This window comes from Capsella rubella, unplaced genomic scaffold, assembly GCF_000375325.1.
Source record: "Capsella rubella cultivar Monte Gargano unplaced genomic scaffold, Caprub1_0 scaffold_2, whole genome shotgun sequence".
Lineage (NCBI taxonomy): Eukaryota > Viridiplantae > Streptophyta > Magnoliopsida > Brassicales > Brassicaceae > Capsella > Capsella rubella.
Genome location: NW_006238922.1, coordinates 12,588,085 through 12,602,934, shown reverse-complemented (window position 1 = coordinate 12,602,934; position 14,850 = coordinate 12,588,085). Strand labels below are relative to the sequence as shown.

At 36.9% G+C, this 14,850-nt stretch overlaps 4 protein-coding genes and 1 non-coding gene across 6 annotated transcripts; 4 read left to right on the top strand and 1 right to left on the bottom strand.

Annotated features, from left to right (window-relative positions):
• Positions 1-2,032: 2,032 nt before the first annotated feature.
• On the top strand, positions 2,033-2,114 carry TRNAS-GCU. The gene has a single exon. It is a non-coding gene; the product is annotated as a tRNA-Ser (tRNA).
• A 92-nt stretch (positions 2,115-2,206) lies between these two features.
• On the top strand, positions 2,207-4,672 carry LOC17894100 (SNW/SKI-interacting protein). 2 transcript variants are annotated; one of them, XM_006300944.2, is made up of 2 exons: positions 2,207-2,322; positions 2,640-4,672. In XM_006300944.2, the coding sequence occupies exon 2, from the start codon at positions 2,667-2,669 to the stop codon at positions 4,500-4,502; it is 1,836 nt and encodes a 611-aa protein (XP_006301006.1). In that variant the 5' UTR covers positions 2,207-2,322; positions 2,640-2,666; the 3' UTR covers positions 4,503-4,672. The 2 variants fall into 2 exon arrangements, with proteins under 2 accessions (XP_006301006.1, XP_023642869.1); XM_023787101.1 differs by having other exon boundaries at positions 2,217-2,322; positions 2,461-4,672.
• An 81-nt stretch (positions 4,673-4,753) lies between these two features.
• LOC17895400 (pentatricopeptide repeat-containing protein At1g77170, mitochondrial) lies at positions 4,754-6,259 on the top strand. The gene has a single exon (XM_006300833.2). It carries the CDS (start codon positions 4,770-4,772, stop codon positions 6,162-6,164), a length of 1,395 nt encoding a protein of 464 aa, XP_006300895.1. The 5' UTR covers positions 4,754-4,769; the 3' UTR covers positions 6,165-6,259.
• A 1,342-nt stretch (positions 6,260-7,601) lies between these two features.
• LOC17895456 lies at positions 7,602-8,967 on the top strand. Its single transcript, XM_006302648.2, has 3 exons — positions 7,602-7,790; positions 7,879-8,080; positions 8,252-8,967. The coding sequence occupies exons 1-3, from the start codon at positions 7,671-7,673 to the stop codon at positions 8,710-8,712; spliced, it is 783 nt and encodes a 260-aa protein (XP_006302710.1). The 5' UTR covers positions 7,602-7,670; the 3' UTR covers positions 8,713-8,967.
• Positions 8,968-10,760: 1,793 nt separating this feature from the next.
• Positions 10,761-14,763, bottom strand: LOC17895132 (vacuolar protein sorting-associated protein 45 homolog). Its single transcript, XM_023787453.1, has 13 exons — positions 14,489-14,763; positions 14,148-14,349; positions 13,984-14,063; positions 13,564-13,791; positions 13,299-13,424; positions 13,096-13,179; positions 12,885-13,026; positions 12,604-12,782; positions 12,180-12,335; positions 11,894-12,001; positions 11,687-11,808; positions 11,427-11,558; positions 10,761-11,154 (listed from the first exon to the last, which is right to left on the bottom strand). Exons 1-13 carry the CDS (start codon positions 14,576-14,578, stop codon positions 11,094-11,096), a joined length of 1,710 nt encoding a protein of 569 aa, XP_023643221.1. The 5' UTR covers positions 14,579-14,763; the 3' UTR covers positions 10,761-11,093.
• Positions 14,764-14,850: the final 87 nt, after the last annotated feature.

The following is a 14,850-nucleotide window of genomic DNA, read 5'->3' as shown; positions in this document are numbered from 1 at the left end:
TACACTGCAACACATAGAAAAGAAAAAAAGAAAAACTTAAAAAAAGAGGACTCAGTTTACTCAAATAGTATATGAATGGTTAAAAGAAATAACTAAAAAGAACAATATTACAATACTGTACAAGAGAAAGGTAAAAAAAGAAATATCGTTTTACCAAAACCATTTGCATTTTGCAGGTTAATTTAGCATTCTTATCAGTTACTCTTGTTTGACTTTTTTTTTTTTGCATTAGTCAGACATAATTAATGACATGACTCTTAATTTAACATGTACATGCACTAACTCATATGCAAATCCAACGAAGTAGATTTTTAAAACCTTCTTTATTCATTTTAATACAGTATCTATTTTTCAAACAGACCTTTTTGTGTTTGAACAAATAATTTCTTCATTCTCATTACGCAATGGGGAGATTAACAACTTCCTAACTTTCTTAATGGTTAATTAACTAAGCATTGCGTGAGTCTTTCTCTACGAAAACATCAATCAAACACCGGCCTCAAACGGTGATTAAATTAACCCATTTATTATAATCATCGTACGTTGTTGATTATTGAACTAAGACTAATTGTTACGTTAATTAATTTAGTAGTAATGCATTTAACTATTCCGTAGGTAAAGGCAACTATATTGGGATCCGCGGTCAACGGAAGTTCCACCCACGAGCACGGTCTTTATTTGTTTTTTTCTTTCTCAAATATAGCTGATTCTCTCAATTAGTTAATTATATTATTTGGATCCCATTTTATATTAATATGATTTATTTTGTCACACATATGACTTACATCATTGCATAAAATCAGATATCGAACTTTCTAATATTAGTAGTAGCGCAACATATCACATTATCAAAAAGAGTAATGCATGTATGCAACAACGTAACTCCCCGCAAGAAAAATGATTAGAGATGATTCATGACCAAAAAACATAAACAAAGGATATCATCATAAACTCTTACTATTAGATAGGGTACGGTACCACTATAATCACTTAATTTCTTATGTGTTAATAAACCACTTAATTGCATGCATATGTTTATTCACGTACGTATATTCCAACTTTAATTCGAGTTGTGTGTGTTAAGTGTAATGCAAGGAGGTGCAATCAAACAGAGCTTAAAAGACAAACGACCAAGTCCGCGCGCTGTCGTAAAGCTTAAGCTGAAGTGCTGAACACAACTACCATATGTCGTTAAGGTAAAATGAAGCAAAATCATGACTCTTCCGACTATATCTTTAATAATATTTTACCCATAATCCCATCCTATATACTTATCTCATAGACGTTTATTTGCATCGCCGAGGTAGTTCATATATATAAGTTTTGTTTGTAATGTATACCCTACATATAGGCCTACATCAAACAAATTTGTTGTTGATTGAAACAAATATTAATCATAACTTTGGTTCATTAAATATCAAACTAAAGCCATCAATCAATTATGTAAAAAGCAAAACAGAAAGAAGAAAGTTTGCTGATTGTACACATTAATGAAACGTACATTTTGGTCTATATTTTGATAGACCCATCGTTTTTTTTAACCATCGTTTATTTTTGTTTTTAAACTAAGAAATTTTAAGTTACCAGGCCTATAGTTTTTTTTTTTTGTATAGAAATACTCTCATCGATAAAACTTTTTTTCTAACTTAAATTTCTTTCTTTGGGTGGCCGGATATAGTACATCACTCGAGCTACCAAAAACAGATTCTTATAATAGTTTCTACCTTCAATTTGATCATCTCAAGAAATCGATTCTCTCTTAGTAATATTCGGATTTTGATCAAATCTATATTCTTTTCTTTGGTCAAATATTGTTTAAGCAAATATGGTGACACTAATTAACTCTATGATAACGAAATTTATGCTATGTTATCATGAGAAAAACATTAGAAAATTTTAGGATTTTGATAAATTTACTAAAATCTTATTCTGGAAAAAAATATTCAATATTACAAACAACATATGTTTAGGCTTTCTATTAATGTATTAATGTACTAGTGTATTAATGTAATAGTCGCAGCGTTATCAAAAAGTCGCTTTGGCCGAGTGGTTAAGGCGTGTGCCTGCTAAGTACATGGGGTTTCCCCGCGAGAGTTCGAATCTCTCAGGCGACGTTATCTTTTTGAAGTTGTATTTTTATTTTTATGACCGACTTAGATAGACACTCCGTATAAAACAATACAATTGGTTCTTTTTATCGTTTGTTCTTTATCAACCCTAAAAAAGGCTTCACGCCTGATTTCGGAGAAACAAGCTTCACCACCTCCTCCGTTCGTTGTTCTTCATAGCTCTGCGCTGCATCGCACTGCGTCGATCGATTAGGTAAGCTTCTTCGATTATCTCCTTAGACTCGATAGTTTGGCTTTCGTTTCCCTAACTGTTCTTTTTAGGTTTTAATCGATTCCCAAAGTTCAACTATTGTTAATCCCGACTTGTTTTTTTTTTTTCGTTCTATTGTAGTGTAATCGACCCAGATTTGTCAGGATTTGATCGGAATTAGTGGGGATCTATTTGTTGCCTCGAGTTTTATCGCTAGAAAACCCTAATTTCGGGAGATCTGCTAGAAAGCTTTGTAGTTCTAATTACGGATAAGGTATCTTTCTGATGGTTTTTGTTACTGTACTTGTTCGTTTTTGCAGGTTGCGAGAGTTGATCTTGTTCTAGTCATGACGACTCTTAAAGACCTTTTACCTGCTGCCAAATCAACCACTACCACGCATTATGATCACTCTAATGATCCATGGTTCAAAAACCGTTTCACCGAAGCTGAGGCTGAGAAAACCGCCACTATCACCTTTAAATCGGTGCCTGCTTACCTGAAACGCCAAGGTTTCCGTCCGAGGAATCCTGAGGATTTTGGGGATGGGGGTGCTTTCCCGGAGATTCTTTTTGCTCAGTATCCTCTTGGTATGGGTAGGAATAAATCCAATAAGCCTGGAGCCAAGACTCTTCCTGTTACTGTCGATGCTCAGGGAAACGTTGTCTTTGACGCCATTGTGAGGCAGAATGAGAACTCCAAAAAGATTGTTTATTCTCAGCATAAGGATATTATTCCAAAGATTCTGAAAAACGAGGGTGACTTGGATTCGGTGGTGGATGAAGTGGAGGAATTGCAGAGGGAGATACAGGAGACTGCTGAGGAAACCAAAGCTGCCATTGAGAAGATTGTGAATGTGAGACTCAGTGCTGCGCAGCCTAGTAATGTAGCAAGGCAATCGGGCGAGTCTAAGTACATTAAATATAAGCCATCCCAGCAATCTGCAGCCTTCAATTCCGGTGCTAACGAGAGGATTATTAGGATGGTGGAGATGCCTGTTGATCCACTTGATCCACCAAAGTTCAAGCATAAGAGAGTTCCAAAGGCTTCTGGTTCTCCGCCTGTTCCGGTCATGCATTCACCTCCCAGGCCTGTTACCGTCAAGGACCAGCAAGACTGGAAAATCCCTCCTTGTATCTCCAATTGGAAGAATCCAAAAGGTTACACAATCCCTCTTGATAAACGTCTAGCTGCCGATGGTAGAGGCCTACAGGACGTTCAGATCAATGATAACTTTGCCAAGTTATCAGAGGCGCTGTATGTAGCTGAGCAGAAAGCTAGAGAGGCTGTTTCAATGCGTTCAAAGGTGCAGAAAGAGATGCAGATGAAGGAGAAGGAAAGGAAAGAGCAGGAATTGAGGGCTCTTGCCCAAAAAGCTCGGTCTGAAAGAACTGGTGCTGCTGCGAGTATGCCTGTCTCATCTGACAGGGGTAGGAGTGAAAGTGTTGACCCAAGAGGTGATTATGACACTTATGACCGGGAGAGAGAAAGGGAAAGAGAGAGGGAAGGGCCAAAAGAGACTAGAGAGGAAAGGGAAGAGCGGATTCAGAGAGAGAAGATCCGAGAAGAGCGTCGCAGGGAAAGAGAGAGGGAGAGAAGGTTGGAAGCTAAAGATGCTGCCATGGGGAAGAAGAGCAAGATCACAAGAGATAGAGACCGTGATATCAGTGAGAAAGTTGCTCTTGGAATGGCATCTACTGGAGGGAAAGGCGGTGAAGTTATGTATGATCAACGGCTGTTTAACCAGGACAAAGGAATGGACTCTGGATTCGCTGCTGATGACCAATACAACCTATATGACAAAGGCCTATTTCAAGCACAAGCCACTCTTTCGACTCTGTACAAGCCAAAGAAGGATAACGATGAAGAAATGTATGGAAATGCAGATGAACAGCTCGACAAAATCAAGAACACTGAGAGGTTTAAACCTGACAAAGCTTTCACCGGTGCTTCTGAGAGGGCGGGTAGTAAGAGAGATCGACCTGTTGAGTTTGAGAAGGAAGAGGAACAAGATCCTTTCGGTCTAGACCGGTGGGTTTCTGATTTGAAGAAAGGTAAGAAACCTTTGGACAAAATCGGATCTGGAGGTACTATGAGAGCAAGTGGCGGTGGTGGTAGCTCTTCAAGAGATGACCATGGCGGTTCTGGTCGAACCAAGATCAATTTTGAACGCAGTGGCCGTTGAAAATCATGATAACCAAAACGTTGCTTCAATATATAGCTTGTTATTTTGGATCTGTTGAAACAGTTTGCTTTTGATTCAGTATCTATGTTGTTGCGACTTGGGAGTCTCTGATCTAGTCGAATACAATCTTTCAACTTCATATATCAGAGATCTTTGAGCTTACTTTAATTTATGTCTTTGTGTAATGTATTTGTCCTACTTAAAGATCCGAGTTTAAAAGTTTTCGAGTGTTTATAATTTTGGATCAGCACAAAAAGAAGAAGACACATGTTCTTCTCTGGTTTTATCTCCAAGCTTCATGGTACAAGTAAAAGAACAACTAATCACTTGACAATCTTTTATCGTTTCGTCTCTGTCTCAGCTTCCTCGATTACGTCTCTTTCGCCTCAAGATCGAAACAAACTCTTAGCTACTCTATTATCAAACTGCACAAGTCTCGCTCGTGTCCGTCGGATCCATGGTGATATCTTCCGTTCACGCATCCTCGATCAATATCCAATCCCTTTCTTATGGAACAACATCATGCGATCCTACATACGACATGATTCTCCTCTCGACGCCGTTCAAGTGTACCTCGACATGGTGAGATCAAATGTTTTACCCGATCGATACACCCTTCCGATTGTAATCAAAGCCGCCGTTCAGATTCATGACTTTCCGATGGGAAAGCAGCTTCATTCCGTCGCCGTGAGGTTAGGGTTCGTCGGAGATGAGTTCTGCGAGAGTGGGTTTATAACGTTGTACTTCAAAGCGGGGGAATTTGTGAATGCACGTAACGTGTTCGATGAAAATCCTGAGAGAAAGCTTGGGTCTTGGAACGCTATTGTCGGAGGGTTGAATCACGCTGGGCGAGCCAGCGAGGCTGTGGAAATGTTTATGGAGATGAAAAAGAGTGGATTTGAGCCGGATGATTTCACTATGGTTAGTGTGACTTCAGCTTGTGGACGATTAGGTAACTTGAGCTTAGCTTTTCAGTTGCATAAATGCGTTCTACAAGCTAAATCCGAAGATAAATCTGACATCATGATGATGAATTCGCTCATTGATATGTATGGAAAATGTGGGCGTATGGATTTAGCAAGTCAAGTGTTCGAGAAAATGCCACAGAGAAACGTTGTCTCCTGGAGTTCCATGATCACGAGTTACGCAGCTAATGGGAATACATTAGAGGCTTTAGAATGCTTCCGGCAGATGAGAGATATCGGTGTTAAACCAAACAAGGTCACCTTCGTGGGAGTCCTCAGTGCTTGCGTCCATGGAGGTCTTGTGGAGGAAGGAAAAACGTATTTCGCAATGATGAAGTCAGAATTCGAACTAGAACCAAGCTTATCGCACTACGGATGCATAGTTGATCTGTTGAGCCGGGACGGGCAGCTTGAGGAGGCCAAGAAAGTGGTGGAAGGGATGCCGATGAAGCCTAACGTGATGGTTTGGGGTTGTTTGATGGGTGGGTGTGAGAAGTTTGGGGACGTTGAGATGGCTGAGTGGGTGGCTCGACACATGGTCGAGCTGGAGCCGTGGAACGATGGTGTTTACGTTGTCTTGGCTAATGTGTATGCAGTCAGAGGGATGTGGGAAGATGTTGAGAGAGTAAGGAACATGATGAAACAGAAGAAACTTGCTAAGGTTCCTGCTTACAGTTATGCTTCAACGACATTTTGAAAAGTCCATGCTTTTACTTGTTGTTTCTCTTCATGTTCGAACGATGTAACATCTTAATTTCTACATAGTAATGTGAACCCTCTGAGAAACAGCCACCTACAGAGATAAAGTGACAAGGCCATTAACAAACATATTATATGCAACCAAAGAACGGAGTAAGACCCAAAAATAAACAAACAAGACAAAGTTCATAAGCTTTTAGCCCATAGTAACTTCACTAATTGTAAATTTAAACAGCAAGGCTTCTAATTTACGAGTTATAGAAAAATTTTATTGTAATCCCATATGACAAATTTTAAATTCCAAGTGGCTAAAAATAGCATCTAAATCAAGATTTTCTAAATCATTGAATTATTATTAGCTACTGTTGTAAGTCGGATTATTATAATTATTTCAGAGATTCCATCGTCATGATTACATTAATTTATCATCTTGATCAGTATGTACACATGCGTGAGACAAATTTATAAAAAGTCATACTAGTATGGATTAGCTATCAATGGACAAAATTGATTACGAGAGATAATCTTTGCTTCCAAATATGTGACAACGAGTTTGATTGATAGTAAACCCCAATATGAATCACCATTATGTTATATGTTATTACGTCATTGACGTGTGTATTACTATTATATGCTTTTAATAGACACAGATAAAAAGTAAAATATAATGAAGATACAAATATTAATCTCGTGAGGCCTTTGGTATTTGGCATGCGTGATAAGCAAAGAAAGACAGAGGGCTCGGGTCCATATTAAAGGGATCAGGTAATGTTAACTAAACTCATTACGGTACCATTTTCTAAAACTATATAGCTATGAAAGATGTCACAAACACCTAATCAAATTTGTAGCTTTTTGTCATCAGTGACCTTTCAAAATCCATCCTTTTTAAACAAAGACATAATGATACTAATCTGTTTACGTTCATGTTAACTACATTTAGATATATGAAATTAAACAGTTCCCACGATTTAGACGAAAGCTTTTAATTTGTTTATTAAAGTATCAAGATTTACCAAAAAAAAAATGATCTTAAGTTTTATCTGTAAAGTTTCCACGTATATCAACCGTCAAATATGGTGGTATATACGACAAGTGGAAAATGACATGAAACGACTTTTTCTACCGTCGGCGTATACAAAACTTGAGTTGTGTATTTCGAAGAAAAGGAGAAACAAAAAGAAAGAAAAGTCACGAACTCAACTCACGTTAAAAAATAAAAAAATGGAATATATATATTGATATATTAAACAACAATAACATTTACTAAAAGAGAACGAATATTAAACAGTTCATATAATAATGCAAATAAGAATGGATAAGATTGTGACACACGTCATACATTTATATACACATATAGAGACTCAATTCTAAGTCATTTCTTGCTCTCCTCAAAACTTTCCACACACAACACCCAAAGAAGAAGAAGAAGAAGAAGAAGAAGAAGAAGAAGAAGAAGAAGAATAATAGGAAGAGACAAGTGAGAGAGAGATCAGTCTTTGAGATGGGAAGTTTAGGAGAAGAAGATCTAGAGAAGCTTGTGCTCGACTATATCGAGTCATCTCCCATCACCATCTCCGATCATATGGACAACAAGTCTTCATCAGCTCTTATCAATCTTCAGGTTTTCATCATCTCTTTTCACCATATGCATTTTTAATCTTCTTCTTCTTTTTGTTTGTTGATGAAATATTCATGATATATATTTACAGGAGATTCTTGGAGAAAAAAGAGAAGAGGAGAAGGAGATGGAAGAGAAGATAGAGTCGTTTATGATGATAAATAGTTTATCATACGAAGGTGACGATGAGAAGAGAGATGTCATGAATAAGATTGTCTCTGAACTTAGATCTGACGGCTACGATGCTTCATTCTCCAAAACCTCATGGGACTCTTCTTTTGATCATCGTGAAGGTAAAAAAACAATTAATAAACTTTAGAAAAATATCTATCTTACGAATCTTTTCAATAGTTGGAGACTTGTTCTAAAATTTTGATGATTAAGTCAATATTTTAATTTGCGGAAATAAGTTTTATTTATTTGTGGGTATTTTTTTTTTTGTTTTGCGAAAAATGTTTGTACAGGGTGTAGAGTGTTTAGGTGCACGAGGACGTATGAGTACATTGACGTCATGGTGAAAGGTGATGGCGACGGGGATGACTTGAGCAAGCTGAGACGTGTGATAGTTGATCTAGATTTCAAATGTCAGTTCGAGCTGGCGAAACAGACAAAAGCTTACAAAGACATGACCGAGTTGCTTCCGACAGTGTTCGTGGCGACAGAGGAAAGGCTCAGGAGAGTTGTTTCGTTGGTCTGTGGTGAGATGAAAAAGTCGATGAAGAAAGAAGGGATGTCTAGGCCACCGTGGAGGACTTCGAGGTACATGCAGTCCAAATGGCTACCTGAGAATCGTCGAAGAGTCTCTCGCTGTAAGAAAGGGTCTTGGTCTTGGTCTGCGTTTGATGATGGTGGCGGTGAAGCCGCTAGGAGCTGGTCAGTGAATGGTAGTAATTCGAAAACTAAGTGTTGTTTTCCTATTTTCTGAGAGGAATGCGCAGCGTTTTTTTGTTTTAAAAGTAAAACAATTTGATCGGAGTTGTTGTTTTTTGTTTGTTTGTTGGTTCGTATGATTATTCCTTTTTTGGGGGGTGTTCTTGAAATTAATTGATTTTGAATTTGCCAAGAAAGAAAAAAAACAAGTGGGGGCTTAAGTTGTTGTGTCAGGTTTTTTATGATGCAATATATATTTGCATCTTCTACCTGTATCGATAGCTCTGATGGGATATATATTTATATATGATATATATATGCTTTTGTCGTGATGGGAATCTTCATTTTATAGAATCTCTATAAAACAAGTTTGAAAAAAGTTTCGAATTTACGGAGGCTTCGTCAATATTTCAAATTTATTATCAAGATGATCTCTATGTGCTTTCACTTTGATCCGATTGGGAAGGAAAAATGAATAAATGTAATAGTTAAGAAAATGTCAATGTTAATATCTAAAGTTTGTCTGGTTTAAGATTATATTTGCATTAATGTTGGATAAATTCTTGATAAGTGGACTATCTTCTGTTCGAAATGGACGAATTAGTCGAATAATTCAGATACGATAGAAAAACATTCAATCGAAATCATTTAAGGTGAACTGAGTCTTTAATAATTGTTGAAAACTGATTTTAATATCATCTAGAATAATATAACAATGTCATTAATTTTAATATCACCTAGAATAATATATCAATGAAATTAATTTTAATATCATCCAGAATAGTATATCAACTGAAATTAATTTCAAAAATCACGGAATGGTTTGGAAAGAAAGAAAATGGAGTATAAGTATCACCATGATTATCCATTAGATATTAATCATAATCGAATGATAAAAACGGTGAGGTGTATTGTACAAGATCTCAAGTAAAAATTATCTAAAATCGAAACTGTAAACTAAATTAACAATAATAACCAAACTCCGTCACTTTCGACCACACTTTGAAAAGTAATCTCTCATTTTTATTTTTTTACTATTTTTTTGTCTTATCTATTTCGTCACGCTTTATTTTTTGGAGTTCATCTGTGAGGGAGTTTTGGTAGAAACTACGGCTGGCTAAGCACACAGTAATCAAATTCAAAAAAGTCAGATAACTAATAAGATATGCATTATCTAGTTTACTAAACCAAAAAAAAAAAAGACTAAAAATTAAGTACGTTAATAAATCGAATAAATAATAATTATAAGAGAAGAGGAGACAATTTAGATGAAGGGGAAAGAAGAGACAAAGAAGGATCTGTCTAGGACCCATGATTAAAAAAAAAAAAAAATTTGATATGAAGTGGACAGTCAGAGACTGCTTAGGAGCTAAGCAGAAAGAAAGATAAGTATTATGAAGAAATCGTCTCGAGCTCCTCATATCCTTTATTATAACTCATATTCTTTTATTACTCTACTGATTTGACATTTGAAAAAAAAATATATAAACAAAAAATTACTTGAAAAGGGGAACCGTGTTAAGTTGGCTTTATAAAAAAAAAAAAGAGTTTAATTAGTCAAGGAAATCCAACTTGGTCCCAAATTGGGATCTAAATGTGAAATCATCGTTTTGGTAACAATATGAAAATTTGGTTGCAAGGATAAAAAGTTTAAGGAAATTTAGGGGTATGTATTTGCAAATATAGAGGACTTAAAGGGGGAAATTGGGGAAGGTGTGTAATATTGTGAAAGGACAACAAGTACGAATGCTTCCAGAGAAGTGGCAGAGAGAGAGAGAGAGATGTGTCAGCTTCTTCTGACTCAACTCACATCACTACTTCTACAGTACTTATTTTTGACAGTTTAGAAATCCAACGCCAGCAGCAGCAGCCGAGCTACATAAGATAATTACTCAAATAGCTCTTTTCTTACGTTTTCTCTTTTCTTATTCCCTTTCCCTAATCGGCCTTTCTTTGATTGACGTCAGTCACTTCTTTTCTTCATTTATTATTCCAAATTTTACTTCCTTCCGAAAATATTAAATTATTTTGACATTTGTAGATTTTTTTCCCCTTAAAGTGATATTTTGAAATATCCCTATGTCATTTTGTAAAAAAAAAAAAGGTTTTAAATCAATTTTGTGCAATCTTTAATAGAGGAGTAAAATTTGCTCAAGTTACATTGCATGATTAGCCATAATTGTGTACGAAAGAACGGTCCAATTAAACTGTACCACGATGAATACACACAAACCCCCCCAAAAAAAAACTCGAGATCTCTGACGGGGGTAGTCATTCATGTATATGTATACGAAAGATTCGACGAACCTGACCACAAAATCTTCTTCTTTCATTGTCTCTCTCCCAATAAATGATGATTAAATCTTCTTTGGTTCTTTCTTCTATGCTCTTCTTATCATACGCTCGACCTAATTTACACAAACCTCTTTAACATCTTCACACCATATGGCTACCTGATCTTGATATCCTTTGTGCTTCTTCCAAGTCCTTGAGAAATCTGATAACCAAAAACACTCTTCAGCTACCATTCACTCTTTATGCTATACAACAGTTTTATGAAACCTAGTTGGCATTCCTACTAATTATTCATTCAACACCAGTTTTGGTTTCTTTGTTCTCTAGTTTACCTAACCGATGTTGATTCCTACTAATGATTAATTGATCTGTGCTGTTTCTGACTAGGAACCCAACCCGATCAAGACTCATCTGCATTCAGGTGAACCTGTCTTAACCTCGGCATTACCATTAAGTGTAATTACTTGAGCATACCTCTTGGAATTAAGTACTGCGCTACCGCCGAGAATAAACCGAATCCCGGAGTTTGTGGCATTTTGTAGAGCAACAGAGCGGGATTCCTCGTATGTTGTCCCACCAACCATGAAAATAACCACCTCTTGTGGCCTTTATAACCAGTAATTATGCAAAAATTGATTAGTTAATGAGAAAATTTACGCATAGCAGAAATCCAGTAACTGCCAAAAGAGAGCAATTTTAACTTTGTAGAATTTGAGAAAACTAGTGGCACATACCGTCCCTGTTGAAAATGATCTCCAACAAATGGGTAGTCCACATCTCGTAATCTCCCTCTGGTTATGCTCTCCATAGTTTGAAACAGAAGAGGCTGATGTTGAGTGTAGACATTCTCAACCCCCTGTATTTTTCAAGAATTCAGCAACATGACATATATATACAGAGAGATAGATTGTTCCTGGAGAGGTATAATCTCAGATACAGACCTTAAGTCCACGAGCCATGTTGCGCGCTATATTCAAAAGATCTCTGTTTCCAAATAGATCACCAGTACGCTTCTCCACACCGGCTTGTTTCAAGAGAAATTGGACTAGCTGCAGTTGTGTAGCATCCAGTAAGTTAAGTTAGGATTAGAGGGTACTACTTTTATCAAGTTATTCAGAATATACTAGTAGCAGAATTACAAATCATGATTCACCCTAAAGGAGATGCGGAAGAATATATTCAAAGCTACAAGAACGAAATGCAAAACTAAAAGGAAACAGATGATACCCCTGGTTTGTACTTAGGAGACCGTGAAGCCAATTTATTGAACAGTTGCATCAACTGAACGGGATTTTCTTTCTCATAGCGCAAAGCATATAGCATTACCAAACGTAGTCGGTCGATGTCAGACACACTTTCATTATTTAAGAGGTTTGTAACTGCCTGCAAATAAAGCAATGATAAGAGAGTCAGATCTTCGTGCATTACAACAGAGTCAGCACAACTTTGCATAACTAGTTATGATGATCTTTCACTGTCAAGATTCTGCATCTCAGATTCTTTGTATGGGCCGGGAATTATTTAGTCAGACCTTATGCATGCTGCTGCTAATACAGCACTTCTTTGTATAGTTATTATAGATAAAAACAAGATTTTCGCATGGGACAGCGAGTAAATGGAAAAAGTAAATATTCCTCCAGATATTCCCTACCTCATATGCAGCTCCTTGGCCACCATTGCAAGCCAAATCCTGCTCTGTTTGTGAAACCATCATCAGTTTCCTTGCTTCAACTAGTTTGCTCATTTCAGTAACCAGAGTTACATGCTTTGAGACGTTGCCTTGCATCTTTTTGTACTCAGGGTAGTTGTCAACAAATCTGGCCATGTCCTCTGTAAAAGCAACAGATTTACAGATTATAACTGTCACTAGCACCTGAAACATTATTTATAAACGTATTTGCAGAACATAGTTTAGACTAGCCATATTTATACCTACTGTCTGGATATTTTGGTTACTCTTTGCCACCTGCTGAAAGTCATCTACCATTCGCTTTATGTTCATTCCAATATCCCCAAAATTTTCATACATGTTAGATTTGAAAAATGCATCTTGTTCTGATGATAAAACCACCTCCTGCCAGGAAAAGAGATGTATTAGATAAAGGTTCCCAACTAATAAAACATGGCATTGGAGAAAACTAACCACTTGCTGATCTTTTGGAAGACTTCCAATGGCTTTCAAGTCCACTTTATTATCTTGAAGTCCTATGAGTTCGTGCACCATTGCCTATAGAAAATCTCTTTGATGAGCAACAGAGCAAGTCTTATTCTTACCGAAAAGCAACACACCTGGAGGCACATCTTATACCATAGAGTAACAAAATAATTTTATTTAGTCAAGTTAACCTGGTATGTCCACTGATTCAGCAATGGGGTAACTGGGTCATCTCTTCTGTCAATTACAAGCAGCAGTGGGGAGCTTTCAGTCCGTCTAAAGTCAAAAAGAGCGCTTTCATGCTGGTACATCAATTTCTGAAACATAAAAGTGTCTTTCAAATGTTAACACAGAAAATTTTCAGACTGTTTATAGCTAAGCAAGCTGAAAAATAAGTTCCATCACATGCATGCAAAACATAGCGGGAAGAAATAACTTTCCAAAAACTTCACTTACAGCTGTTTCCTGTGCGATCCTTTTCGCAGTATCAGAGGTCCTCTGATATCTGATGACAGGTCTACGTTTCAGCGCCAAAAACACTGCCGCAATTCCATCAACAACACGATCGGAAAAGCGTTGCAAGCCAGAGGGATCAACAACCGCTGGGATCATATATAGGTGGTTTGATGCCATATTCAATGTGAAATGATATGGATCACCAGCAACAAAGTCTGCATAATACTCCTGCAAACATACAACCCAAAAAAAAGATAATGTTAAACAAGCAACGACCAAGTGAGTGTTCCAAGCAATGTAGGTTTGAATCAGAAAACTTGAGACAGATAGGGAAGTAATAAGCTCCAAAAATTAGGCCGTTTTATCAACAACTAAGTAACTTCATAAAAACATCATAGAGGAGGGAATTCTAAAAATCACCTGAACCTGCTGTACAACCTCTTGCTCATCCGAATCAGCCAAAATATGAATCTGAGTATCCTTTAACAGATTGGAGAAAACTGAAAGATACATTACAAAAAAAAATTCAAAATATATACCATTGTCAATAAACTCGAAATAACAGAAAGATGAAAAAATCATACATAAATGGTATTCTCCAAATCTAGGATGGGCAAGCTGGTATCGAAGTTTCTGAATATTCTCTGAAGTCGGACGGATGAAATAAACAGCTTTCAGGTGCGACATCGATTCTTTTGACACAGAGATCGAATCAATCATCTCCACGAGAAAAACTTCTTTCTGAAGCAGCTCTGACTGTGAATACACAATGCTTACATTGCTAACCTGCAATTCAACAAAAAAAAAAAAAAAAAAAAAACATATAATGACGACGGCGTGCCTAATTTTTGTAACTATGAATCACGATTCCAGATATACAAATCAGAAAAGACTAGTAATCGAAGAAGAAGAGATCGGATTATACCGTTTCCGAGTCGAGTATGAGAACCTTCATGCCGGAGATGTCCTGAAGCATCCGGTTGATGTAATCACGCACAGACGTAACCAGCACCATCGCTCCACCTCAAAATTACGCAACGATTAGCTTGTTTAATTTTCAGATCTACGGCGACTGATCCCTTCGATTACTGCTGACAACGAAGGCTTGGCGAATTCGTTCAGTATTTCAGATCTTCCTTATTCAAGAAGTCCCCGAGAGACTCAAACGAAAAAAGGAAATTTTGCAAAACAAATCCTATTCTATTTGGTATTTCCTTTTTATCGACACTAACTTACTTTTGATTGATTAATTTAAACCCAATCTTTGTAGATGACGACAAACGGCGG